Source organism: Catharus ustulatus, chromosome 10 (genome assembly GCF_009819885.2).
Source record: "Catharus ustulatus isolate bCatUst1 chromosome 10, bCatUst1.pri.v2, whole genome shotgun sequence".
Lineage (NCBI taxonomy): Eukaryota > Metazoa > Chordata > Aves > Passeriformes > Turdidae > Catharus > Catharus ustulatus.
The window spans coordinates 25,455,374-25,483,372 of NC_046230.1; the positions used below are offsets into that span (position 1 = coordinate 25,455,374).

Sequence of the window (27,999 nt, forward strand, 5' to 3'; positions counted from 1 at the left end):
TCCATAACGTGTAGGCAGGGAATGTAAGAACAGGAAAACGTGTGCAACCAGAAATATAGAACAAACACTTTCAGTATTATTCCAGTTCACAAATCCAGGCAAGGGCAGAGAGGAGCTACAGCCATGAGACACTCCATGTTACTGAACAGTTTGAACAGTGTTTTACCCCATAATACTACAGTGATCTCACAGCTGAACAAAACACAGCTGCTTAAACTGAAGAACCAGGGCTGAGGGATGAGCCTGGATCACAGTCCAGGTGCCCCAGAGGGGGGAACCAGCAGGCACCCAGCCCCTGCTCAGGTGAGAATCCAGCTGTTCCTGTCCTGGGACAGGAGTCTCAGGTGGATGGAAATGGCTTTGCCTCAAAACATCAGAAAGCTCCTGTCCAGCAACCACCTCCAATTATTGCTTGACTACCAACAGCAGAACACGAGTGACAGGAGGGCTCTGGGGTGGGGAGCTCACCCCGAGCCAGGACTCCACACTAACACCTAGAATGATCTTACAGATGGAGCTAAGCACAACACACCCCAAAAAAACCCCTGTCAGAGCAAACACGTGGAAAACCAACTGTCCTCAAGGACAAGGGAAGCACAGGGGCAGCACTGGGACCACACAGGGCACAGAGCCAGGAGCTCTGCAGCTCTCCCTGTGCACTGCCAGGTTTGCCCCTCTGCCAGCCCAGAGCAGAGCTGTGCCCCAGCAGGGACAGACACACGGACACAGCAGTGCCAGGAGAGGTCAGCACTGCTCACCCTCACTGCAGGGCACAGAACAAGGGGACAGAACATACACAGCCACTCCACGACTCAACAGTACCCACTACTCCATTTGGCAAAATATTTATTTATAATAAATCCGTCCCAAAGCGGTTGGTCACAAAGAATTAACTCCTCTTACATGTTTGGGCTGTAACAATGCTTTTGGTAGAAGTAAAGAAACTGTCTCTTTTTCCACAGTGTACAAAAACAAAGAGACACCGAAATGACAGGTAACAGAACACGGGGGGAACTGGAGAGACAAAGGCAAAGCAGAGGGGCCTGGCCTGGCAGCACTGCCACCATCATTTACCCGTACAGTCCTCAGCCCCACGCTGCTCCCATCCCCAGCACAGCTCTCAGCTGCACGATTATGCTCCAGGAGAGGAATCTGATGCCATGTAGCAGCTCCAGTCACTCTTTCACAGTACTGCATGTCAACACTGGGAATGGTTTCTGATATGGTTTTGACTGCACACAGTACTTGGGTAGGAACAGTTCATTACTCCCACTCCGTAGTTCCTGGGGGCTTTGATGTCAAGTCGTACATCACCCGAGAGATGCCAGGGATCTTCTTGATCTCTGCCACCATCTTCAACACAACCTGTGGTGCAGGGGAAACAATATCAGAAAAACTGTGTGTGTGGAACAGACCTGATGAAAATCACCCCAAAAAGCTGGAGAACAAAGGGTTCCCACCAGTTACAGAGCAGAGCACATTGCCAGCAGGTACAAAATCAGCTCAGCTGAAGGAAACCCCTGCTCTCCAGTCAGAGCCATCTCCCAGAGCCCACAATAACCCACCTCAGCAGGAATATTCCAGGGAGAATATGATTATCCTTACAAATTCAGCTTCCTTAAAAACCCCCCAGTTCCCACCAGCACTGACACTGGTTACAGTGAAAGCACAAACTAACAGTGCACTGCTCTGTGCAGAAAAACATCATTATTTCCCCCATAAATATGGTTATTCTCTATAACCTCTATTATTTAGTCACCACACTACCACCTAGCCTTTCAATGACCATTTTTCATTTAGAGGAATGCAGGGTTTTTATTTAGGGGTGGGTTTTGTGGTGTTTGGTTGTTTGTAAACACAAACACTGAAGTCAAATGAATCCTCATTTTATACAGTGGGTAGTTCACATGGCAACCTGAATTGTTCTTTTCATGGACAGCCTGCCTTAAAGTAGAGGACTTCAACTGAGTACAATTACTAAGCAATGCTCCTGAAGTGTGTTTCAAATAAAAGGTCAGTCCTATTCCTACAGTGCATTCCCAGAGGGACAAAGTACTTGACTGGACATGGATAAAGTTTCCCTTTAAAAAAAATAAAAAAAGCTTGAACCTGACTCCCAAGTCCTTTCAGTGACCTAAAAAGCAAACAGGACACTGAGATGTTAAACTGCAAGTCCCAGTAAAAGTAGAAGTGCCAAACAAAGGCAATTCCTCACACCAGGAAATTTCCAGTTACTGATGCCAAAATTAATTCCAAATCCCAGGAATGGCTGGGGTTTTCTTCCTTCTTTACTTGCTGACATTTTGGCTCAGCTCTGCTGGAAACCCTTCAAGTTTGTTGTACCCATCTGCCACCCCCTCATTTTGTTAGGATTTTCTTTTTTTTTCCCCCAAACGCCATAACATTCTTTCTAATGACTATTTATAAAAGAGAAAAAAAAAGGCAAGAAAATCCAAATGAAGGTGGTGAGGGGGAGCTGGGTGGAGGGATGATTGCAGGGCTTGTTTTACTTTTGTTAAATTATTAGTTCTTGTGGTCAGTTTACTTATTAATATTTTTGAATTAGTTTTCTTTAAAACCCCCCATCCTGTTTTTAATATTTTAGTTAAGATATTTTTTATTTTTGAAGTGCGTTTATTTTCTGTAGTTATGCCATTTATTTTTAAAAGGATGTGTTTAGGAAGGAAGCACAGATTAGTTGTACTTTGGAGACATTAATTTGTATTAGCAATTTCCTATTTTTGAGAGATTACTTTGGATTAAGTAATAATCGTTGTTGGTTTGTATCTTTATATATAGATTAACTTTATACATTTAGTTATATTTATTATTTTATATATTCATATAAATATATTTAAATATATTTTTATTTACATTTATTTTTAGTCTTTTTTTACACTCACCCTTTTTTTTAATACTCCCCCTTTTTCTTTATACTCCCCTTTTTTCTTTATACTCCCCCCTCTTTTCCTATACTCCCCTCCCTTTTTTTCTATACTCCCCCCTTTTATTTCAAAATTCCCATTTTTTTTTCTGTACTCCCCCCCTTTTTTTTTTCTATACTCCCCTTTTTTTTTTCTCTATACTCCCCCCTTTTTTTTTTTTCCTACTCCCCCCCTTTTTTTCTCTATACTCCCCTCTTTTTTTTCTCTATACTCCCCCCTTTTTTTCTCTATACTCCCCCCCTTTTTTTCCTCTGTACTCCCCCTTTTTTTTTCCTCTACACTCCCCTCCCTTTTTTACTGGGTTGTGCAGTTTGGATCTGAGGGCTTATCATTAATTCAGCTGCTGTAATGCACGTAGCTGTTGTAGGGCTGGTATTTACTTTCAATTTAAGTGAGAGCTGGCCAGCATTCATAGCAGTATTTATATTTATAATTTATAATTATAATTTCTATTTATTTCTATTTCCAGTATCTACTATAACCACATCAGGGTGTGAGGCTGACCTCCTCGGGCAGCTCGCTGCCCGGCGTGGCGGCGATGCCCGTCATGAAGTCGCTGGTGAGGAAGGGCCTGATGACCACAGACCTCTGGCACGAGGGCTGCTTCTGCAGGGGGTCCCGGTCGAAGTGCAGCGGGGTCAGGATGATGGGCATCTGGCTGATCTTCCCAGCATAGCCTGCAGCACAGGGGCACACAGGGGGTGAGCTGGGCTCACAGAGCTCTGCACAATTCTCACCTGTGCTTCCAGCTCCAAAGCTGCTCCTACAGCACTGGGATCTGCTCCCTCTGCTGCCACAGCACTGGGAGGGCACTGCTCAGGCTCCCAGAGCAGCTGTGGGTGCCCCTGGATCCCTGGAAGGTCAGGCTGGACAGGGCTGGGAGCAGCCTGGGATGGTGGGAGGTGATCATGTCCCTTCCAACCCAAGCCATTCTGAGATTCTATAAATTGCCACTTGAGATGATCCTCAGCCTTTGCAGGCACGCAGAAAAATCCCAGCTAATCTCTGTTATCCCTGTAATTCACTGTGCATCAATTGAAGAGTCACTTCCCCTCTCAAATAACATAAAACCATTGGGTTTTATCAGTCCCCACATCAAGCCCAATAAAGAGATGCTCCCAAATAAACCTTTAAGTATTCTTTGCAACACTCAGGAGAAAGCCCTGCAGTGTCCCTGCCTGGTGTGGGTAGAACACTCCAGGCAATCACATCTCACTGATTTTCCAGCACCTCCTCCTGCAAGGCAACGCACAGCTCCCCAATTTCCCTGCTGCAATGAGCTGAAGGTGTGTGGAGCTCACACTGCTCAGGCTCTGTCCCTCTGCCAGCCCTGGCCTGAGCTGCTGCACAGGGAGCTTTTATCACTAAACCACAACTCCAGGCTTATTTTTAGGAGCAATTCATTCACACAAAGCCAAGTGTCACCAAAAGTTAGCAAGACACAGCTACAGCTTTACCAACACAGCCAACAGTGTTATCTCAGCCTTCTGAGGTTAATTCTGTACAAATCCTGCTCCTCTGCAAACTGAACATGGATCCTCAGAGGGATCCCTTGTAACTTGATTTATACCAAATGCAGGCAGGGCTGATGCAATGCTTCCCACACAGATCACATCTCCTAAGGTAATTAAGTAAAAAACTAAAGAGGCTGAACCTCAGAACTATTTATTCCCTGGCTCTGCTTGTGCAGCACATCCAGGGGACTCCACACTGCCTGGCTCTGCAGGGTTGGGCTTGCAGCTTTGACATCAAGTTGAGAAATCTGAAACCACCACAGGCTGTGAGCATCACCCCCCTGAGGAGCCTGGCTTTCCCCAGAAGCAGCACTATTTAAAAATTATGTCAAGTTTCTTCACCTCAGCTAAACACTGAGATCAGCAAAGAAGGGATTTGGGTGACTGAGTTACCTGACAGTGGAGCACCACAGCTTTGAGCTTTGTGATGTGTTAGAAGTAAATCAGTCTCCCAAATCCCCTAAAATTAATTCCTGGCCTTTAGCTATCAGCTTCCACACCTTTTCACTGTCATTCCACTAACTGGTCACTTTTTTGGAGATACTTTCCAGATATTTCTTGAGATATTTTGACAGTACCACTGTGATTGCACCCATTGGGTTTGAGGGATCTGGAAACACAGGTCTGACCCCTGGGAGGGGGTGGAGCACCTACCAGACTCCCTGAGAATGTTGTGAGCCTCAAAGTCAGCCTGACGTAAAGTGCTGAGGACTCCTGTGGTCAGGAAGGTGGGGGTGACATCCGTGGGGGGCTCCTTGACAGGGGGGCCAAACACATACACGACTCTGCAACACACAGAAAAAAAACCAGATTGCCCCCAGCCTGCTCCTGCAGTGCCACAGGGAGAAAACACAGCTAGGAAACAGCATGGTGCTTTATTCTGCTCACCATTTTAACAGGAAACCACCCAAACCTCCATTAAATGCTGCACATTATTGTTAATGAAGGGTTTTCAGCACAGGGTGCTAATTGCAGTTTATAAATCTACAGAAGTCAATCTGCAATAAAACATCTTCTGCATTCAGTCACATCAACTTAATGTTTTTAATCCTTCATTCCTCGTGTTTCAGATGCTGCAGAACAAGCAGCAGAGTTTGAGTGGCCTCGTGCATGGATTCACCAGAGAGTCTCACAGCAGCCCTGGGGCTGCAGCCACAAACCAGAGTCCTTCTCTAAAATCCAAAGCACACAGACCTGCCAGTTTATTCTGTGGGGATCTGTTTGGAACACAAAGGCTGTGAGCACAGCTGGGCAGGACAGCAGCTCTGCCAGTGCCCTCCTCAGTGTCCCTGGAGTAGCAGTGGAGCCTGCAGAGACCCTGGGGACAGCAGAGCTCCCAGAGCTGTGGGATGTTCCTGTTGGATGTTCAGGAGGGCAGTGTTAAACCCAGCAGAGCTTCAAGAAATCAGCAGTGCTCTGAAGCCAAAAACTGGCTTTTATTTTCATTTTTTTGACATGCTCCAGAACTGCACAGGCAATCCTGATTTATGCTTCTTTTGTCCCCTCTGCACTTAATTTAAACAGGTACCTTGCAATTCCAGGGCTCACCTTTCAGAGTAAAAGCTCTGTCAGTAGGTGTCACTTATGTGAGAAGATGAAGTTTTGCTATCAGCAATTCTAAGCAGTTATGGCAGAAATCCCACAGCCAGGCAAGGAGGGTATAATTCTCCAGAGCTGATTTCATGTCTAAGCACCTTCAGCTGCTGGAAAAGTGATGGACTCGAGCAGGTAGAAAATGTATCCTCAGAGAGCTCAATTAAGATCAAACTGCCCAGCTCTGGAGCCCTCCCTGTGCCACCAGAACTGACAGCCCCACACAAATCCCTTCCTGACACAAAGGCAAACCAAACTGCAGCACATCACAGCTCAGCACCAGGCTGGAGCCTTGCAGGAGAGATTTGCATAAATTATAGTGGAAGCTGTCTAATCCAAGGATATAGGCCAGCAATTTCTTTTCAAGCTGGAAATAAATCCATATTTTGATTTATTATGCTTTTGTGACCTCTGCATGATACACCTGTCCAACATATAAAAATACAACACCCCAGATTAAACAGGGGAATGTTTGCACCTGCTAAACTTCCATATATGAATTAGTTAATTAAAACTGAAGACTGTTCAATACTGACCTGTTGATGTTGTGGCACATGCGTGGTATGAGCCTGGCAAGGAACATCAGGGACTCCCAGTGTGGAGCATCTTTACTGGAGATGCCACAGACGTAGCTGTACGAGCGGCAGTCACCCTGCAGAGCACAAATAACCACACTGAGCCTGAGCTCTGCTGCCAGAGCCACTCACAACTCCTTCCTGCCCACCCTGCAGGTGACAGGAGCACAGCTTGGCCAACATTTAACAGACACTGAGCTGGTGACACCAGCGAGAGACTGAGTGGGTGAGAAAATAGAGAGCGAGACGACAGAAGTGTAAAAGGAAATATTCACACTGGGAAGACTCATCTGCAGTGGCCAGTGTTGGTGTTCTGGTGACAAAGCACAGAAATTTGCTGAAGTGTGCAATATCAGATGGTGGAAAACTTAGAATTTGGGGTTTTAAGATATAGTAATATATATAAAGCAAGAAGGAGGTTTTAGGGCAGAGGTTTGTCCTTCTTCCCCACCTTCTTCATGAGTCTGGGTGATCTTGTTTAATTGGATAGAAAAGCCCACATTGCAGGCCGTGGGTGTTTATTGGGTTAGAAGTAAAAATAATTTCAGTGGCTTTTCTTAATTGGGCAGTCTGCCCTTAAAAGGCCTTGTAGAGAGAGATGAGGTTCCATTTTTAGTTTGTTAGCTTGAAGTGCTGTAGAACTGACTGTAATACAGATAAGAATTAATAAACATCTGAGACCAAACAAGAAATACTGTCTGGAGCATCCAACCCCAACACTGAAAAAGAAGATAAAACACAATACAGCCCTGTACCTGCACTCCCACAGTTTTGATTGGTAGCAAGAAGGCATTCAGTGAATGTAGGCTTGTGATCTGCATCAGCTTCTCCTGGTCCTCCTCACTCGTGCACGCCTTCACCCTCTGCAGCAACGTGTGAGGCTGGCCAAGGATGCAGAACAACAAACTGGAATTAAACAAAGCTCCCAGCCCTCAGACAGAGCTTGCACGGCACAAATAAAATTGTTAAATTGTTATTTAAGTAACTGCTTGCTTAGTGTACATTTGCCCCTTGGAGCTATGTAAAAGATACCTCTCATCTGACAATTCAACATTAGCAAAAGCACTTTTCTGGGACTGCACTGCATTTTAAGCTGAAGGTCTCCAAGGCCATAGGGGAAGCTCTTTTGCTGTGCTCATCTTCTCATCACAAAGTTCACTTCTCAGTTTTACAACACCACAATTTCACATCTTCTAAAGTAAAGGCAGACTGAAATCCCTGCCCTCCAGGATTTACCAAAAAGGTTCTGGAAGTTGTTTTGAACTCACACCTCAGAGCAGACCCCTCCAGTGACTGACAGCCACCACAAAGGTCAGCACAGCTGGGAGATGTGGGAGTCAAACACCACCCACTCAGAATTCCAGGTTTTGGATCAGGGCACCTGGCCAGCACCAGCTCCTGGTTCCTGCACTTGCATTTGCACACCCAGTGATTTCTGGGGTGTGCAAACTCCTTCAGGGAGGGAAGATCTTTTCCTGACACTATGTGAATTCATCTGCATGAAGTTTAACTACAACAGAATTTGTTTATTGTTTGAAAGGTAAATAATGTTCCATTTTCCAGAAATGGTTCAACACTTGCAGCAGTCCCAGCACTAAAAATTCCACTGAACAGCTTCAGCTGAGCTGTACTTGGAGGCAGCACTCCTTAAGGAGCACAAACCAGTCCTTTTTAAGCTTTTAGCAGACTAAACCTCACTGCAGGTCACTACAGAACCATCACTCAAAACTAAAATTTAGGATTTTCTTTACCTTCTTGACACTTGCAGAAAAATCTGCCACTATTTTCAAGATGTTGTTGGTTTCTGGGAAGTCTTTGCACACATAAGGTTCCTCAGCACAGATCACTCTGATTGCTAGGCCAGGACCTGCAAAGCAACATTGAAAAAAGATTATACAAATAACAGGAAGGTGGTTTTCACCTGAAATTGTGGAACAGAGTCAGTTTTTGAGCCCTGTGTATTCTGCCACTGTATCCAAGCTTCAGTTGTCCTAACATCCTCCAGGACAAAAAGAAACCAACCCACAATTACTGACTTTCTTGTTTTCTAGTGGAGAACTCATGTTAGAAATGTTGAGCATTTACTTTCATAGCAGCAAATGTCCCTTGGAAAGGCAGAGTCAGGCAATAATTCCAGGGCAGAGCCACGTGGCAGCTCAGGCAGAGCTCAATGCACCTACAGAGAACTCCTTTGGCTTCTCCCAAAGCCAAACAAAGGTTCAATTATAAAACATGATGTGTATTTATCAAGCTGCTCTCAAGTCATCTTTTCCTGAAAGATTGTGGTTAAGTGAAAGGCTAAATCAATTTTTTCTGTGTTTAAAGATCAGTTTTATACTGCAGTTATTCCAGATCTGCTGAAGAACACTGCTGAGATCCAGCAGCTCCATACCTGGGAAGGGATGTCTGGAAACCAGCTCCTCAGGGAGACCAAGCTCTCTTCCCAGCACTCGCACTTCATCTTTGTGAAAGTCTTTCAGTGGTTCTATTACTTTGCCCTAAAAAGAAAAAAAAAATTTTAAAAAAGCAATTTACACTCCAGCTCACATATCCAAACAAAAAGCTTCAAATGTTTATGTTCTGGCACCCAAACTGGCCTGACCTCACAGGATCAGTGCCAAGGATTCCATAAACACTGGAAAGGAATTCCATGTGAATGTGGGCTTTGTAGAGCAGCTGCAGGACAGAGGGTGAGACCAGGAAGCCCCAGCTTGTGCCAGAAGAATCTGTGGCTCCAGCAGAGCAGACTGAGCTGTAAGGCCAAGCTGGCCCTGCCTGCATGAATTCAGACCTTTCTTTTCTCTGCTGGATGTTCAAACCAGCCCCAGAACACTTTGTGCAGGTATCAAGATTAGAAATGGGGATTGTTAGTTCTCAGAGTTGGTGGCACCTTCATTTTGCTGGGTGAGGTCTCTCTCCTGTGCTGGTTCTTTCTTAGAATATAACACAGATAACTCACCATTCCAATGCCAGAAAATCAAACCAGGCAGTGTCCCACCTTTGCTGCACATGCTAACACTGAGCCGTGCACAGACAAAGCTTTTCTGGGCTTCAGATGAACAGCAATTAAAGAAATGCAATAAACTACACATTACAACAGACTCAGGGGCACAGCAGGCTCCTGTCAGTGACAGCCACAGCAGCAGCAGTTTTTGGTTGTGCTGTTTGTGCAGAGGCAGCAGCGTGGTGCCCTTACCTCCTCGCGCAGCTTGCGGATCAGCTCGGTGTCGTTGTGGTGGGTTTTGATCACCTCAGCCTTGCCACTGGCCACCAGGGAAGCGCTCTCAATGAGGTCAGGCCTCAGGGTGCCCTGAGCAAGAAAAACCTCCTCGGGTTTCAGGTTCATCTCGCCGATGACCTCGTTGGCAATCTGCAGGGGGGGCACAGAAAGGAAGAGTTCAGCACTCCTGGGGTTGGCAAAGCTCTCAACAAAAATGAATTATTGTCTGACCCGTGGCAGGGAGCTGTAAAAGCACAAATGACCAGCAGACTAACAATGCCACTGTCCCCCTGCTGAAACACTCCTGCAATCCCATCTTTTGATGAACAGAAAAAGGCAAAAATGTCTCCAGAGTACAGGAACATCTGTTAAACACTGTCCCTGTCACTTCCCAAAGAATTCTGGGGTCACCCACAGCTCTCACAAGCACCAGAGCCATTGATTAAACAGTGAAAGGTGTACCCAGGAATCACAACATTTAAAAACTTCAACCCAACAACAAATAAACATTACCTTAACAAAGGTGTCACCAATAATTTTTCTCTTTTCTTCAGGACTTGTAGTCATATTTAAGGTCTTGCTAATTCTTTTACGTGGAGTTCTGTCCTCATCTGAGATGGGCAGAGTTGTTGTGCCATTATAGAATGAATGGGCTGCATTCACCACTGCAGGAAATCACAGGGATTTAATTTTATATATTTTTTTTTTACAAAAAAGATTTTCATGCAGGTTGCAAAACAAGTTTCACTTTATCGCTTAAAAAAATCCAACCAAAAAATAAAAATAATTTCCTTTGACTATTAACTTCATTGCATAGGGCTGCTCAATACCTTAATTTCAACAAGAGCCTTTTATTTCTCTTATTAACCTCTTACTTCCTCCATACTGTGAGATTAGACAGCCACATGCAAGTCCAGTTCTCGCTTCCCTCTCAGACTATAATTTACTTGCTTTAAATAGTTTACAGGATGGTGTTTCCCCAAGGCCCTTCTGCAACCAAAATTAAATGATGCACTATTTACTCATGCTACATTATACCTCTTAATTTAGAGAGGCTCCCAACCCAGAGATCAGCTGGGAGGCTCTCTGGCATCTTTTACCAGCACTGAACTCCCTGACCTACAGAGGAGCATTTGCAGCAAAGGGAATCCCTCAATTTGTTCCTCTGGCTGCCTGCCAGAGCCCAGGTTTATTGCTCCAGAGTGAAAGAATAAGACATGGATTTTCCACTTTAAAAAAAATAAAAATAAATGTAGAAAAATCCAGCTTGTGCTCTTGGCACAAACTTGGTGCTCTCTGATCTCCTCATACCTGAGGTACAAAAATCCTCTGAGCCTTCTCATCAGCCAGTCTGGGCACCTTCTGCTCTCTCAGTTAATTCCTTCACAGAACCACAAAGGCTGGAAAAGACCTCCCAGACCATGGAGTCCAACCTTTGACCAACCAACACCTTGTTCTCAAAAATTCACTCTAAAACCCTTAAAACACACCTTTCAAAGCAAGAAAAACTGCCTTGAAAGTAATTTCGGCTATAGTAGCATTCCATCACCCAAATGAGCTCACAGGTGACAAAGAAAAAGACTCAGGATAAGAAATAGAAGTTCAAAGTGTTAATAAAGATGGTGGGGAAATGGAAATTCAGTGAGTTTTGCAGCAGAGAGGTGACCAAGGCACAAATCCACTGCTCTGCTGTGTCCCACCTGCACAGACAGCAACACCTGAGACGGGGCAGCTCGTGCAGGCTCCAATCAAATAAACAAGGGCTAAATTTCAGGTTCAAATTTTGTGAGCAAGTTTGCTCCAAGCAAGTAAACAAGGCCTAAATTTCAGGTTTAAGTTTTGTGAGCAAGTATGCTCCAAGCAAGTAAACAAGGCCTAAATTTCAGTTTGTCAGCAGGTCCAGGTGGCTTCACCTCACTGACCTGGTCTCAAGCAGGAACAGCAGATCAATGAAACACAACCCTGAGGGTAGAATTTGTGAAAACCACCACAAGCACCAGCCCTGAGGGCAGATTTTGGGAAAACCACCACAACCATCAACCCTGAGGGCAGAATTTGGGAAAACCACCACAACCATCAGCTCTGAGGCAGAATTTGGGAAAACCACCACAGCCATCAGCTCTGAGGCAGAATTTGGGAAAACCACCACAGACATCAGCCCTGAGGGTGGATTTTGGGAAAACCACCACAGCCATCAGCCCTGAGGGCAGATTTTGGGAAAACCACCACAACCATCAGCCCTGAGGGCGAATTTTGGGAAAACCACCACAAGCACCAACCCTGAGGGTGGATTTTGGGAAACCATCAGTCCTGAGGGCAGATTTTCGGAAAACCACCACAGTCACCAGCCCTGAGGGGAGATTTTGTGAATACCACCACAAGCACCAGCTCTGAGGGAAGATTTTATGAAAACCACCACAACCATCAACCTTGAAGGTGGATTTTGGGAAAACCACCACAGCCATCAGCTCTGAGGGCAGATTTTGGGAAAACCACTACAACCATCAGCCCTGAGGGGAGGTTTTGGGAAAACCACCACAGCCATCAGCCCTGAGGGTGGATTTTGGTAAAACCCACCATAACCACCAGCCCTGAGGGCAGATTTTGGGAAAACCACCACAACCATCAACCCTGAGGGCAGATTTTGGGAAAACCACCACAAGCACCAGCCCTGAGGGCAGATTTTGGGAAACCATCAGCCCTGAGGGCAGATTTTGGAAAAACCACCACAAGCACCAACCCTGAGGGTGGATTTTGTGAAAAACCACCACAGCCACCAGCCCTGAGGGCAGATTTTGGGAAAAATCACCACAGCCACCAGCCCTGAGGGGAGATTTTGTGAAAAACCACCACAAGCACCAGCCCTGAGGGCAGATTTTGGGAAACCACCACAAGCACCAGCACAGGAGCACGGAGCAGGAGCGAGGTACCTTTCACCTGGATGCCCAGCTTCTTGAGGGCCTCCTCCACGGCCTGGCTCTCCCTCTTGCGCATGAAGCCGTTGTCGATGTGCACGGCCATGACCTGCTCGCGGTTCAGCGCGCGGTTCAGCAGCGCCGTGCACACCGTGGAGTCCACGCCGCCGCTGAGCAGCACCTGCCAGGAGAGGGGAAAGGGGAAAAAACCACAGAGGGTCAGCAGCACCCACCAAGAAGGGGGAAAAACCCCACAGAGGGTCAGCTGGGCATGGGGAAGTGTGGAGGCACCGAGGAGTCCAGGTCGCTGCTGAGCGGCACCCGCCAGGAAGAGAGGAAAAGGGAAAAAAAACCCCACAGAGGGTCAGCTGCACCTGCCAGGAAAGGGGAAAAGGGAAAAAACCCCATAGTGGGTCAGCAGCACCCACCAGGAAAGGGGAAAGGGGAAAAAAAACCCATAGTGGGTCAGCTGGACATGGGGAAGTGTGGAGGCACCGAGGAGACCAGGCCGCTGCTGAGCAGCACCTGCAAGGGAAGGGGATAAAACCCAGAGGGTCAGCAGCACCCACCAGGAAAGGGAAAAAAAAAAAAAAACCCACAGAGGGTCAGCAGCACCAACCAGGGAAGGGGAAAGGAGAAAAACCCCATAGTGGGTCAGCAGCACCTGCCAGCAAAGAGGAAAAATCCCATAGTGGGTCAGCAGCACCCACCAGGAAAGGGGGAAAAAAAAAACCCACAGAGGGTCAGCAGCACCCACCAGGAAAGGGGAAAAAACCCCACAGAGGGTCAGCAGCACCTGCCAGGAAAGGCGAAAAAAAAAACCCACAGAGGGTCAGCAGCACTGACCAGGGAAGTGGAAAGGAGAAAAACCCCATAGTGGGTCAGCAGCACCCACCAGGGAAAAGGGAAAAAAAAACCCACAGAGGATCAGCAGCATCCGCCAGGAAAGGGGAAAAAACCCCACAGAGGGTGAAGCTGGGCATGGGGAAGTGTGGAGGCACCAAGGAGTCCAGGCCGCTGCTGAGCGGCACCTGCCAGGAAAAGAGGAAAAGGGAAAAAAAACCCCACAGAGGGTCAGCAGCACCTGCCAGGAAAGGGGAAAAGGGAAAAAACCCCATAGTGGGTCAGCAGCACCCACCAGGAAAGGGGAAAGGGGAAAAAAAACCCATAGTGGGTCAGCTGGACATGGGGAAGTGTGGAGGCACCGAGGAGACCAGGCCGCCGCTGAGCGGCACCTGCAAGGGAAGGGGATAAAACCCAGAGGGTCAGCAGCACCCACCAGGAAAGGGAAAAAAAAAAAAACCACACAGAGGGCCAGCAGCATCCTCCAGGAAAGGGGAAAAAACCCCACAGAGGGTCAGCTGGGCATGGGGAAGTGTGGAGGCACCGAGGAGACCAGGCCGCTGCTGAGCAGCACCCATCAGGAAAAGGGGAAAAGGGAAAAGCCCCACGGAGAGTCAGCAGCACCCACCAGGAAAGGCAAAAAAAACCCCACAGTGGGTCAGCAGCACCTGCCAAGAAAGGGGAAAAACCCCACAGAGGGTCACAGCTGGGCATGGGCAAGTGTGGAGGCAGGTCGCTGCTGAGCGGCACCCGCCAGGAAAAGAGGAAAAGGGAAAAAAAACCCCACAGAGGGTCAACACCACCTGCCAGGAAAGGGGAAAAAACCCCATAGTGGGCCAGCAGCACCCATCAGGGAAAAGGGAAAAAACCCCACAACGGGTCACAGCTGGGTATGAGGAAGTGTGGAGGCATCCAGGAGTCCAGGCCACTGCTGAGCGGCACCCATCAGGAAAAGGGGAAAAGGGAAAAACCCCACAGAGGGTCAGCAGCATCCACCAGGGAAAAGGGAAAAAAAACCCCACAGAGGGTCAGCAGCACCCACCAGGGAAAAGGGAAAAGAAACCCCACAGAGGGTCAGCAGCACCCACCAGGGAAAAAGGAAAAAAACCCCACAGAAGGTCAGCACCACCCACCAGGGAAAAGGGGAAAAAACCCCACAGAGGGTCAGCAGCACCCGCCAGGGAAGGGAAAAAAACCCCACAGAGGGTCAGCAGTACTCAAAACCTCCCCCTCAACCAAGCCTGAACACAAGAAATTAATGTCCTTTGTGTTTTTAATCCTGACTCTGAGTGAAGGCAGAAGAAAATGAAGGTGAGCCACTAATTAGGGGGTGCAGTTACCCCATTTACACCCAGCCACTGTCAGCTCAGCTCTGACTGCACTCACCAGGACCTTGGAGGATCCCACTTTGTCTTTGATGGCCTGGATGCACTGCAGCTCCCTGTTCTGCACGGTGAAGGTGCCGCTGCAGCCCGCGATATCGTACAGGAAATTCTTCAGGATCATCTTCCCGTTCACTGTCAGGCTCACCTCGGGGTGGAACTGTGCTCCATAGAGCTTTTTAGACTCGTTTGCTATGCCTGGTACACACAACAAAACAAAAATAAATAAGTCAGCTGGAGCTGAATGCACACCCAAGTCAAGCACAAGACTCAAAGTGGTTCTTTGGGATTTGCTAACTCTAGCAGCTTTCAAACCCCAAATTCCAAGGTGCCACGATTTCCTGTGACAATCTGTGTGATGTTCAAGCCCTGCTTTCAGTACCTACATTACTCTTGCTCAGTTGAACATTCATGCAATATTAAATACAGTAACAAGTTAATAAAGCTTTAATAATTAAACAGTGCTTGGCTTGCACTGTTACAGAGCACATCCCAAACCCCACTGGCACTGCACAGCACAGGTCTCCCTCTCCCCTGCCTTAAGGGCACAAATATTGTATTTCTAAGACAAACAACACATGCATGCTTTAAAATAATATAAGCTGCATAAATATTGTTAGCTTCAACCACATTTAAATCAGGACCATTCCTTTTAAAGTCTATTTCTTTATTGCTGTGACAGCTCACAATACAAACACACACCACAAATTGTTAAAAACAATTAATTTATTTGGCAATTAAATAACAAGAGCTATTACTCTGTTCCCATTTGGTTCTAAGTCCTGCCTGCCACGATTCTTTACCAAACATTATCAGAAGACAAATTCAGGATAGGATAAATACCTGCTATGATGTTCCCAGACTGTGCCACCACTTTGAACCCATCAGCTACTTTATCCACACTATCTCCATGCGTGAGGAGCACGAGTTCTTCCTTCTGAAGACCCCTAAACCAGGATTAAAAACTAGAATCAGCTCAAGAAAGAACAAAGACACAACACCCTGCCTCTCCAAGAGATGCCCTGAGGGATTCCAACAGAACCACATCTCCACAGACCAGGACAATGGAAATGTCTGCAGGATTTCCTTCCCGCAACATCCACCTGCAGCTTGGGGATGCCTCCCCTGGGAGCTGCCTAAACCTGTCCAACACAGCCTTCCTGCAAGAGGGAACTGAGCTGAATCCTGAAGGGTTTGTGGGTTTCTCCTTGTAAACACCCTGAAGTCCCCTCTTAGACATGGGAGCCATCTGGAGTCAACCAGCATACTAGCAGTCTTTTTATTTCAACAAAGTGAACTTTTCTTGTTCAAAATTGTGTTTTCAGGACAATTTGAGCACATCAGACAGTTCTGCAGGAGCCCTACAGAAGGAAGATAATGAAACTGGAACACCAGGGATGAGTAAACTGTCAGACCTTCTACAAGGAACTTAAAAGCCATCAACAAAATATTCAAGAGATCTAATTCTGGTTTATAAAACATCACAAAGCAGTTTTAAAGAAAAGTAGAAGAGGAATGGGTTTGGATTTTCTGTGCCCTTTCCAAAATTGGATGAGCACCAACAAATACAAGAGCAGTGCACTGCAGGAGACAAGAGCTTAACTCAAATATTCTCAGATCATGGTGCACTCACAGTGTGTCAATGAGGACTCTGAAGTAAGAGGTTTATACAACACTCCCAGCAAACACACCTGCTTTTTAGAGCCAATTGGAAAGTTTTCCCTAAGTATTTGTGTCAATGAGTAACCTGCTTATTTGTGACCACACTTGTAAAAGTTTTATTAGAAATTATCAGCTAATTTTGCCTTTTTTTTTTATTTAAATAACCTTCCTCTCATCCAGACACAGTTTCCCAGACATATTGCTGTGAGAGCTGGAAATGTGTGAGCACCTGAAGAGTGAGCAGGTGTTGTCCAGGGTGATGCTGAACACTCCATCCTCCCGAACGCTCTTCTTGTGCACCGTGCCTCCAAACACCTTGTTCATCATCTGCAGAGCACAAGGACCCCATGAGAAACCCCCTCAGAGCCTGCACCACTGCACCCCTCACCAGGACTGGCAGCACCTCACCACATTCCTGCTGCTCTCCTAAGAATTCCCTTCAGAATGAATCCCTGCTCTGTGCCAGGCTTGTTCCCCTCTGCTGGGGGAGTGCCACACACAGGGAGCAGAACCCCACAGGCAGAGACTTGCACAATAATCTATATTTCATAGTGTGCAGCTCCTTCCCTAGAAACTCTGCAAACCAGTAGAGTGCCCAAGGCCACAGCAAAAACCTGAATTTATTCCCTTAGTTCTGTTTTGTGACTAACCCGGAAAAAAGGATGCATAGGCAGAAATCATACACCTAATGCAGCCCTTGTCTCCCTGGAAGTCTGTTCTGCTCAGCTGGGATCTACCAGATCCCTGCAGGATCAGCAGTGATGCACAGGTAAGGAAGGGTTATTTCCTTTTTGGTGAGGGAGAGCTAAGCACTGTTAGGAACTGCTAGAAACAGCCCATGGCTGAGACACTGCTGCACTTGTTTCCAGGAGAGGTGCCTTTCTCAGCACCAGCTGGGCAGAACTAGGAGTGACTGACAGGCTGCATTTACTCTGACAAGAACAGGGAGTGTGGCACTCAATTCACAGCACTGCAGCAAAGAAAAACCATTTCTGCAACTGATCCCAGACTGGTTTGGGTTGGAAAAGATCTTAAATCCCCTCCAGAGCCAGCCCTGCCATGGCAGGGACACCTCCCACTGTCCCAGGCTGCTCCAAAACCAATGTCCAACCTGGGCTGGGACACTCCCAGGGAGGAATTTCTCCCTAATCTCCAATCCAAATCTAACCTCCTTCAGTTTAAGGCCATGACAAGACGAGGCACAGCCAAAAGAGGAACACAAAATTTGGTAATTCAGGTTATCAAGGGACTACTCCTGTGGCACTGCCTCTGTTTGGAAAGTAGCTCCTCCAGCTCTGCCCCTTCAGGTCAGGAGGCTGAGGACAAGCAGATTTAATGGCTCCTGGAGATGTTCCCCAAGGCCAAGGACTGGGTGTTATCCCCCAACAGCACCTGCATCCCATAGCAGATCCCAAGCACTGGTTTTCCTATTGTGAATATGGCTGGGTCGAACCATGGGGCATCTTCTGCATACACAGAGTTTGGTCCTCCAGATATGATGATGGCTCTGCAGACACAACATAAAGAAATCATTAATACAAATACACTGCTTACTTTGCAATCTATTTACTTTAAGCACTGGAATTGCCTCATAACACTCTTTAGAACTGATACTTCCTAACAAACATTTTAACACAGATATCATCACATGTAGCTTGACTTTTTGCTGTCAAACCCAGCAGGTTTTCAGGGAGGGACTTCCCCAGTTCAAACAAAGTCAAACACGAACCCTCAGTGCCTGTATTTTAAATTCCTCATAGCCAACCATCAGCTACAAGAGAAGCAGGATGGCTGGGACATGGGGAGTACTAGCACCAAGATATCTATTTTTATATACATATATACACACAATTTATGAAGTCTGACATCTGGAGAAGACTTGCAGTCAAAAAATCCACTCCATAACTCCTAAATCTGCTGAAAAAAATGTCCCTTCATCCATCCTGGTTATGCAGACACGGCATTAGCAACAAGTTGAGAATTACAAGCTCAATACACAGGATCATGTAGGGGTTTGGAGCTAATGCTTCACACTGTAAAAGAAAATTAAACCATCTCAAAGGGGAAAAGAGGGTTTTTGCAAACCATAATGATTTACAAGATCATGAACAGCAGAAGCACCAGTTGGGCAACACTTCTGGCCTTAGCCCAGGACAGACCTTGGACTCAGAACTGTTTGTTTCACAGAGAACACCAAACTTGTTCCGAGCCAGAAACGCAAAGCCAAACGAGACAGAAGTTGCATGAATGGGATTAAATGTATCTAATAATTGTCCCAGCATCAGCTGCATGCAGGTACTGACAAAGCAGAGCTTTTCTGGCTCTGAGCAGCAGAACAGGCACAGTGTCTGTGCCACCAACAGAAAAGCCCTGCAGGACCAAGGTGCAGGAGGGATGGAGCTGCAAGGGGCAGCCTTTGTTCCCCTGCCTGCTCTGGAACCAGCACAGCTGACGTGGGTGTAGTTTTACCCAGAACCATCCCGAAAGCTCCTCCCTGCTGTTCTTGCACAGGCACTCCTGGCCAGCCTGGGGACAGGGTGGATTTCCTGAACCTGAACCCTCTCCATGGCTGCTGTGTTACTGCTCCAAATAACTCCATGCACAGAAGCATTTGCTCAAGTAGTGCCAGATGTACAGAACACTGTGTAATATTAATTAGAATCACAGAACATGTTCCTGGAGCTCTGGCAGCCCTGGGGCTGTGCCCATTCTCTGGGGAAGAACCTTTCCCTGATACCCACCCCAAACCTCTCCTGACAAGGCTCCAGCTGTTCCCTTGGGTTCTAGGAAGGAATTAAAGGAATAAAAGGAATACAGCCACACTTATAGATGGAAAATTCTTATGGCAAGTCAAAATAGTTACACACTGCTCTAGTCAAAAAATAGTCTTTAAAACCTGGGGTTTTTCAATACCAATTGAAAATTTGACACAATACAGAGAGCTTTGCAATGTGCCCAAGCACTGAAGTAAAAAAAAGGGATTTGAGGCTGAGAGGAGGGCTTGCATCTTCTCAGCTGTGCAGGAGAAGTCAGAAGCAGCACAGGACGCAGTCTGTGCAAGAGCACTATGTGATTTCCTGCACACTTGTCTGTTCTGGTATGAATATCCCTTTCTCTGCTTTACCCCAAACCCCTTCCCAAACAACCTAAGCCAGCTCTGGATTACAGGCACCTCAGGAACCCCAGAAACTGCCAGGGGGAAATGTGTGCATTGATACCCCAAGGCCAGGACTCCTGCCAGAGCCCAGACTAAACCCAGAGCCAGGATCCTGTAAATACTCACATTCATGTCACATTCAGGTGACAATTGTCACTAGAGTGTTCTGAGGAGCTGGCTTTTTAAACACAACATGTAAATGTGATTTAGCAAAACGCTGGCTCTTGCTGCCCATCTCAGAGCTCAGCACAGCCCCTGCCATGCAATGTGGGGACCTGACTGTCCCCAGGACATGGAATATGCACCAAAACCCTGTAGGAAAACCACAAACTCCATTTCACAGTGACCACTGCTGCTGAGCTGCTGGTTTGTTGACTGACCAGCGCTGGACACAAACAGGTTTTGTGGACACACAGTTACTGACCAACCTGGGTGACCTGAAAGCACCACCCCAGCCTTGAGCAGTGACCTGGAGGAAGAGGCTCTGCCACATTTTATTGTCATTGCTATCTGCAATGACAAGTCCTACAGGTCTAATCCCAATACTCTGAAGATCTTTGATCTGTTCTGAAGCTCTTCCCACTGCAAACCTGCACCAACACAAATTATTTACTGCTTCACTAATTATCATTGATTGGTGAAATGCACTTCTGCAGCACTGTCTTATCTGTTACAGAGCATAACCAAAGTCCCACGTGCACCGTATTTCTGGATTTGTACCAAACTGACAAGTAAATACAAATCTTTGGTGATTTGTACACTTCAGGGTATTTATTCTCCACCCACAGAAGAGATGTATATCCTAAAAACCCTAACAAAACATGAAAAATTAATGTATAAAGTACTAAGTAATTCTGAGACCTTTCTTTGCTGCAAACAATGAGTGGCAATGTCAACTACAGGGCTTTTTTAGCTGTTTCCCAGAAACATCTGGCATGATTTACCACAACCATCCAAGTTAGCTAGCTTTAAAAAATTAATTAAAAAAAAAAAAAAAATTTTTAGAAGTCCACAAAAATTTCAACAGGTAAAACAGCAAAATTATCTACATTCTTGCAGATATTTAAAATGCAGCCTCTTGAATGGTACTTTAAAATTGAAATTATTAAAATGACATTAAGAAACAAATGTACACAAAGGCATTGAGAGACAAATGTACAACAGGGATCTCCAGCACAGCTCAGGGGTTTCTGCAGTTGTTGCACACAGGTAGAGATATTATAAAGGAAAGGCCTTATTTTAAAAGGGTTAGGCCCTGCTTGCGTCCTCCCATGTGAAAAAAATCATAAGAATGGAAGTCAGTTAGCACAATAAACTCCTCTTGTAGAGAAAAATAGTCTGCACCTGTGAAAAGCAAGGAAACTGTCCCATGGGAATCAGTGAAGAAAATATGTAAACCAACCAAAAATAGATTTCACAGAAATACTCCCTGGCCATTTACTGACCAACAAATGAGTGTCAGTGTATTCTTATCCAGTGGGATCTAACAGTGCCTGATGATATTTCCTATAAATATGAGCTTTGAGAATAAAGAATTGGTTTTTCCTGCATGAAGAGTCCCATCTGCTCGTTACTGCAGCACTCAGGCAGGATCACTGACACCTCTGGCATCAGAGCCACTGCCCAGGAGAAGGCAGGGGAGAGTGCTGGAACCCAAAACCTGGGAGTTTTCAACTTTCTGTGCTTTCTGACACTGATCCCCAGGAGAACACTGCTTTGGATTGGAGAGGCTTCCAAATTTGAGCGATGGAGTTAAAGTCACGAGTGTGGAATCAGAATAAAAGTGTGTAATTTCACATGGTGAAGGGTTTGAAATTTAAGGTTTTTAGAATACAGTGATAGGTATGAGACAAAATTGAAGTTCTTAAACGTTGCCCCAGCTTCCTTTTCTTGCTCCTTCTTCCTAGTTTCAGGTAATAATTTCTGGTTGGATAGTTAGTGCTGCACAAGTGTTTAGTTATTGAGTCAAAAGCATAAATGAGTGCTAGTTCTTTATTAAAGTGTTTAGCTTTAATAAAGCTAAATTCATCTCCATTTTGCTGACTTTTAGCTGGTAGCTAGAAGTGCTGTGGAAGTCTGTACTTTAGACAAGATTTAACAGACAACTGAGCCCAAACACAAAAAAAAATCAGCTCCTTCATGCTTTTAATCTAAAAGAAAACCAAAATAAAATAAAAGCAGAGCAGTAATGAAGGCCAGGGCAGGACGTACCGGAAGCCCTGCTCGCGGATGGCGAAGGCCGGCGTCTCCAGCGGGAAGATCTCGGACTGCACGAAGAGCTCGCGCACGCGCCGGTCGATCACCTTGCCGTACTGAGCGCCCGCGTCCAGGATCACCACGGCGCCCTCGTAGTGGTGCTGCCCATCCTTGAGCTCTGCCGCGGCGTTCTCGGGCTGTGAATGGCACCCGTGTCAGAGATCCCACAGGGTCACCCATACCCATGTCAGAGATCCCACAGAGTCACCCATATCCACGTTAGAGATTCCACAGAGTCACCCATATCCACGTCAGAGATCCCACAGGGTCACCCATATCCACGTTAGAGATCCCACAGAGTCACCCATATCCACGTTAGAGATCCCATAGAGTCACCCATATCTGTGTTAGAGATCCCATAGAGTCACCCATATCTGTGTTAGAGATCACCCATATCCACGTTAGAGGTCCCACAGAGTCACCCATATCAGCATCAGAGATCCCATAGGGTCACCCATACCCATGTCAGAGATCCCACGGAGTCATCCATATCCATGTCAGAGACCCCATGGAGTGACCAACACCCGTGTCAGAGATCCCATGGAGTGACCAACACCCGTGTCAGAGATCCCAGGGAACCACTGATCCCTGCGTCAGAGATCCCATGGAGTCACCCATACCCACGTTAGAGATCCCATGGAGTGACCAACACCCATGTCAGAGACCCCACAGAGTGACCCATATCCAAATCCCAGGGAACCACTGATCCCCACGTCAAAGATCCCGTGGAATCACCCATATCCACGTCAGAGATCCCACGGAGTGACCAACACCCACATCAGAGATCCCGTGGAGTGACCAACATCCACGTCAGAGATCCCACAGAGTCACCCATACCCATGTCAGAGATCCCATGGACTGACCAACACCCGCGTCAGAGATCCCATGGAGTCATCCATATCCACGTCAGAAATCCCAGAGAACCACTGATCCCCATGCCAGAGATCCCATGGAGTCAATGGCACCCATGTCAGAGATCCTGTGGAGTCACCCACACCCATGCCAAAGATCCCACAGAATCACCAACCCCTGCACTGGAGATCCCATCCCACAGAAACACCGTAACCCACTCAGCAATCCCACAGAACTGCCAACACCCACGTCAGAGATCCCATGGAGTCACCAACACCCACATCAGAGATCCCACAGAATCACTGACACCCACTCAGCAATCCCACGGAATCACCAACACCCATGCCAGAGATCCCATCGAGTCACCCATATCCACGTCGGAGATCTCAGGGAATCGGCCACATCTGTGTCAAAAATCCCAGGGAATCGCTGACCCCATATCAGAGATCCCAGAGAATCACCCATCCCCATGTCAGAGATGCCAGGGAATCACCCATCCCCATGTCAGAGATCCCATGGAGTCACCAACACCCGTGTCAGAGATCCCATGGAACTGCCAACCCCACGGAGCCACCCACACCCATGTCGGGGATCCCATGGAATCACCAACACCCACTCAGTAATCCCAAGGAATCACCCACACCCAGGTCACAGATCCCACCGAGTCACCCATCCCCATGTCAGAGATCCCAGGGAATCGGCCACATCCACGTGAGAAATCCCAGAGAATCACCCACACCCATGTCAGAAATCCCAGGGAATCACCCACACCCATGTCACAGATCCCATGGAGTCACCCACACCCACTCAAATCCCATGGAATCACCAAGACATGAGGCTGGACGAGGTCTCTGCCAGCAGCCCAAGTCCAGCTGGCCACCAACCCCAGCACCACTGAACCGAGCCCCCAGGTGCCACATCCACACGTTTTTGGAGCCCTCTCAGGGATGGTGTCCCCAGCACTGCCCCGAGCAGCCCCCCAGTGCTTTACAAACCTTTCTGTCAGGAAATCTCTCTTGATTCCCAGCCTAAACCTCCCCTGGCTTTACACTGACAGCCCACTGACTAAGCCAGAGCTCTTTAACAGCTAACATGTGCAAGGCTTTGCTAATTAGCTGTGCTAATTTATGATAAGAATGATAAACACCAGCCAAGAAATGTCAAAATGGAAAAGAAAATCTTGAAGATTATGAGGACCAGTTGAGGCACTGGCAAGATAAAGGCAGTGGAACCAAGCATCCACCCCAAGCATCCCCAACCCCCAAACCAAACAGGGCACAAATTAGGGAAGAAAAATGTTAATGATCTAATGGAGGCAGAGCACAAGCAAGAGCTCATATGCCCTGATCACCATCTGCAGCCTCTCCATCTTTTTCCATTTTCCAGTTCCACACGAACCCAGCACAGCCCATGAGAACCAAGGCCTTTTTCTCAGGCAAAACAGCACAAAAATCAAACAAAAAAATGTTTTTTCCCCATCATACTGCCTCATATGGTGAACTTCAATTGACATTACCTCCTGGAGGGAATAAAAAGGGGAAATTGAGAACAAATGTCTCTGCTAAATGATTAAAAAAAAAAAAAACCAACACATTTTGAGCGCAGCATTTGAGCAGATTGCACATCAGAACAAAGCAGTGGTTCCCTCTGAGCCCCTCACATCTGAGCTGCCCAGCCAACTTTGGCTAAATCTGAAAGAGTGCTAAAAAACACAAGGCCAAGTTTCTTCACTAAAATAACTTGTGAGAAGAGGCAGCTATTCCATGGAAGTGTCCTTATCAGAGCATTTCCAAGGAAGAGTCAGCAGCCATGCCCCAACACCAAAAACTTGCTGCCTAAAGAATTTATTTCTCTTAGGCTGCTCTTCCCCTGACTTAAAGCTCACCCTGTTTCCTTGCCAGTGCAGTTTGGTGAAGGACAAACTGGGAAGGGTTTTGATTTGGCAAATGCTGCCTCCAAAATTCTTGGAGCTCCATTTCAAGTTTTACTGACGGCGGGTTGTTGTTCTGCTGGTTTGGAGCAGGCAGCAGAACCTCCAGTGTTCCCATCACTGCTGCTCCAGCATTTCCACCTGAGAGCATCGTCCTGCTGGGACACAACCTCCCAGCAAACACCCTGCAAACTTCCAAAGTTCACACCAGCTGCAAGAGGTTTTATTTTAATTAAAGGATATAAGTGGAAAAAAAAGAGTGCTAAATCCCTCAAAAGCCTAAATCCAGGCTAAAATCAGATATTTAATTTTTGTCCTTCAGCTGGCAGCCAAGTTGCCTGATGGGGAGCTCTTAATGGCTTTTAGTCCTGGGTTACACAACAAAAAGTGCACATTTTGGAGGACAGCAGACTTCAGCAGCAAAGACCCATCACACCCTAGTGAGGCAGAGCCACCAGAACTGTCCTCCCTTCCAGTGCAAGGCAGGGAATCACTTTTAGAGTGACTCTGGGCATTTTCACCTGGCAAATTCTAAATTAACAGCTCTTGCAAGACACACCAACATCCTTATTCTTTGCTGAGCCCATCTTGGGGAAAACACTATTCCTTGCAGTGCTGTTTTTTTATTTCAAGTCTTTCATTGTTTCAGAGTAGTAGGTTGTGTCATTTAGGGACAGAGCTCAGCAGCTCTCACACAAAAAAAAAAGATTAAACACAAGTTACTGTTGGTGTCAGCTCAGCTGGACTGACAATCAAGCATCTACACTTGTAGTTAATAAATAAATCTGGTTTTCAGTGCACTACCTCAAATATTTTGGGCAGGCAGGTACAGTTAATGGGGGCATCTGTGGGGGAGACAGGAGAGTGAAAACAGAAAGAGCCCAAAGTTACATCAGGAGTAGTTTGAGAAGCACGGTTAAAGAAGCATAAGCAGCTCTGTGTCCTGAATCTGCACCTCCCTCAGAGCCCAGCAGAAGCAGGACAGCAATCCAGACAAGCAGAACTGTAAGGGGTTTCAGGACTAAGAGAGCCCAACACACACCACCATAAATCAGACAAAAAGGGGAAAGGAAAAAAAGGCAGAAAAGTCATTGCAGGATCTGGTTTTACTTATAGAAACGCACAGTTCCAAGGCTAGAGGTTTTAACCCCAAATTTACCGGGGAAAATCTCATCTGATGAAATCCAAAAAGGAACAGATGCTGCTCATGTGCAGCTGAGCTCTGTACACCACAGGTGTGCCAGCAGAGATTTAGAGGACAGCAGACAGCTCCTGCAGGGACAGATGGGCCACAGGGAGCCAGCACCTCTCCTGCTGGGGGCTCAACAGCCTCCAATGAAAGCTCTTTTTCCTCTCAGTACAGGTACACCTAGGGCTCCTTGTCTGCTGGTCTAGTCCCACAAAAACCTGGAGAACTTGCTGGTTTTGAGACCTCCCGTGGAAGGTACTCTGTCCCAGGCAGGACTAAAAACAGAACCAAAACCACCAAACAATTCCGAGTTCTCCAGTGAGCTGAGGGAGAACTGGAGCCAGGATTGAGCTACCAGCCAAGGACACCACAAATCCTGTTCCTCACCTACCTGCCTAGTGCCTCAAACTGAGTGTGCAGGCTCCTCACAGCCCACTTGTGCAGAATCAGGGGATTTTTCAGCATTTCACACACCCACATGCCTGCAGGTTGGTCATTAATGCAATTTGGAAACCACATTTCCATACAGACCAGTCCCATTCTGGAGCACTGGGAAGGAGCAGCAGCTCCTCTGTCCAAGCCCTGAGCTTTCACCCACACTAGGAACTCAGGACAAGCCTAAACCAGGAGCCTTGATCTCGCACTTTCAAGCCAGCACAGGTTTTACAAGAGTTTAATTGTTTCCCTGTGGTATTAAAATTCAGCAGGTCTAAGAATGCTCACTCCTATTTCCAAATATAACAGGAAAGCAGCTCCCTCAGACCCAGGCCATCCCCAAAACCGAGACAAGAGCCCCCCAAATGATTACAGCAGGGAAATTTTAACAGAGATGATCTGATGCCGGGAGCCAGCCCCTGCAGAACCTGCAGGATGAGCCATGAGCTGCACATCCCATCTCCAGCACTGCAGGGAGCCCCCAGAGCAGCCCTAGCCAGGAAAATGTGCCTCCAAACTTACACAGGGACGAAGTGAGCGCTCAAAAACCCTTCACGGCTTCTGGCAAACCAGATAAAGAGCCGAGAAGAAGGGAGCAGAGGAGCAGAGGTTGTGAACAAGAAAAAGCGTGTCAGAAAAGGACCCAAACACCGAGCACTCAAACCCCTCCAGAGCACGGTTGTGACAAACTGGATAAAGAAACCAGAGCAGGCGATTAATCCTGCTGGAGCAGGCTGGCGGCAGCTCGCAGGGCTGGGCTCAGGAGTTTCACTATCGGAAAGAGCCGCGAGTTCCTAAAGCACACGGGTCGCTCCGAGCCCTTGGTGCCACACGGACACGTGTGTGCCGTGTCGCTGTCGCCGCAGCGGGACTGGGGGCCAGGGCTGGGGGAGCGCTGCCGGTGCCGCCCAACGAACGGAACCGAACGGAACCGAGCGGAACCGAGCGGAACCGGCGGCCCGGCGGGCACACAGGCCGGGCAGCGCGCCGCACAACAGCCGCGCTCGGGGGATTAATCAGTTAATTAATGAATTAGCGCTCTGCGAGCGGCCAGCGCTGCGGCTGCGGCGCGGGCGGTCCCCGCTCGTTCCCCTCCCGGGCCGCGGGGCCCCGCCATGTGCCCGGGCGGGCAGCGCCGAGCCGAGCCGAGCCGAGCCGGGCCGGGCCGGGCCGCACCGCCCGAGCCCGCGGGCGCAGCACTGACCTTGGTGTCCCCGTTGCACAGGGCCATGGGGGCGGCGGGCAGCGCGAAGAAAGGGCCGCGAGGAGCGCGGCCGCGATGAGCTAATGCCGCCCGCGGGAGGAGGAGCCGCCCGGCACGGCCGCTCCGGCGGAAGGGGAGGAGCGGCGGCGGGGTCAGGGGCGGGACGGGGACGGGGCTGCGGGCACGGCGGGGACAGGGGCGGGACGGGGACGGGATGGGGCTGCGGGCACGGCGGGGACAGGGCGGGACGGGGCTGCGGGCACGGCGGGGACAGGGGCGGGACGGGGCTGCGGGCACGGCATGGGCATGGGACACCTTCCAGCCACC

General features: G+C 47.7%; 1 protein-coding gene across 1 annotated transcript; it reads right to left on the minus strand.

The window, feature by feature from the left end:
- Positions 1-829: 829 nt before the first annotated feature.
- GMPS (guanine monophosphate synthase) lies at positions 830-27,794 on the minus strand. The gene is made up of 16 exons (XM_033068897.1): positions 27,673-27,794; positions 22,018-22,199; positions 18,042-18,156; positions 16,879-16,976; positions 15,831-15,934; positions 14,992-15,185; positions 12,778-12,943; positions 10,361-10,512; positions 9,824-9,997; positions 9,020-9,125; positions 8,379-8,494; positions 7,383-7,508; positions 6,589-6,704; positions 5,114-5,244; positions 3,450-3,622; positions 830-1,365 (listed from the first exon to the last, which is right to left on the minus strand). Exons 1-16 carry the CDS (start codon positions 27,697-27,699, stop codon positions 1,264-1,266), a joined length of 2,082 nt encoding a protein of 693 aa, XP_032924788.1. The 5' UTR covers positions 27,700-27,794; the 3' UTR covers positions 830-1,263.
- Positions 27,795-27,999: the final 205 nt, after the last annotated feature.

Bases quoted from the DNA above. Each gene is read 5' to 3' on its own strand.
- GMPS (XM_033068897.1), bottom strand. From the start codon at position 27,699: ATGGCCCTGTGCAACGGGGACACCAAG. The intron at 15,186-15,830 runs GTATTTATCCTA...TGTGTGTACCAG, and splicing joins GTCTGGGAACATCATAGCAG to GCATAGCAAACGAGTCTAAA. The intron at 5,245-6,588 runs GTCAGTATTGAA...TGTGTGTTGCAG, and splicing joins ATGTGCCACAACATCAACAG to AGTCGTGTATGTGTTTGGCC.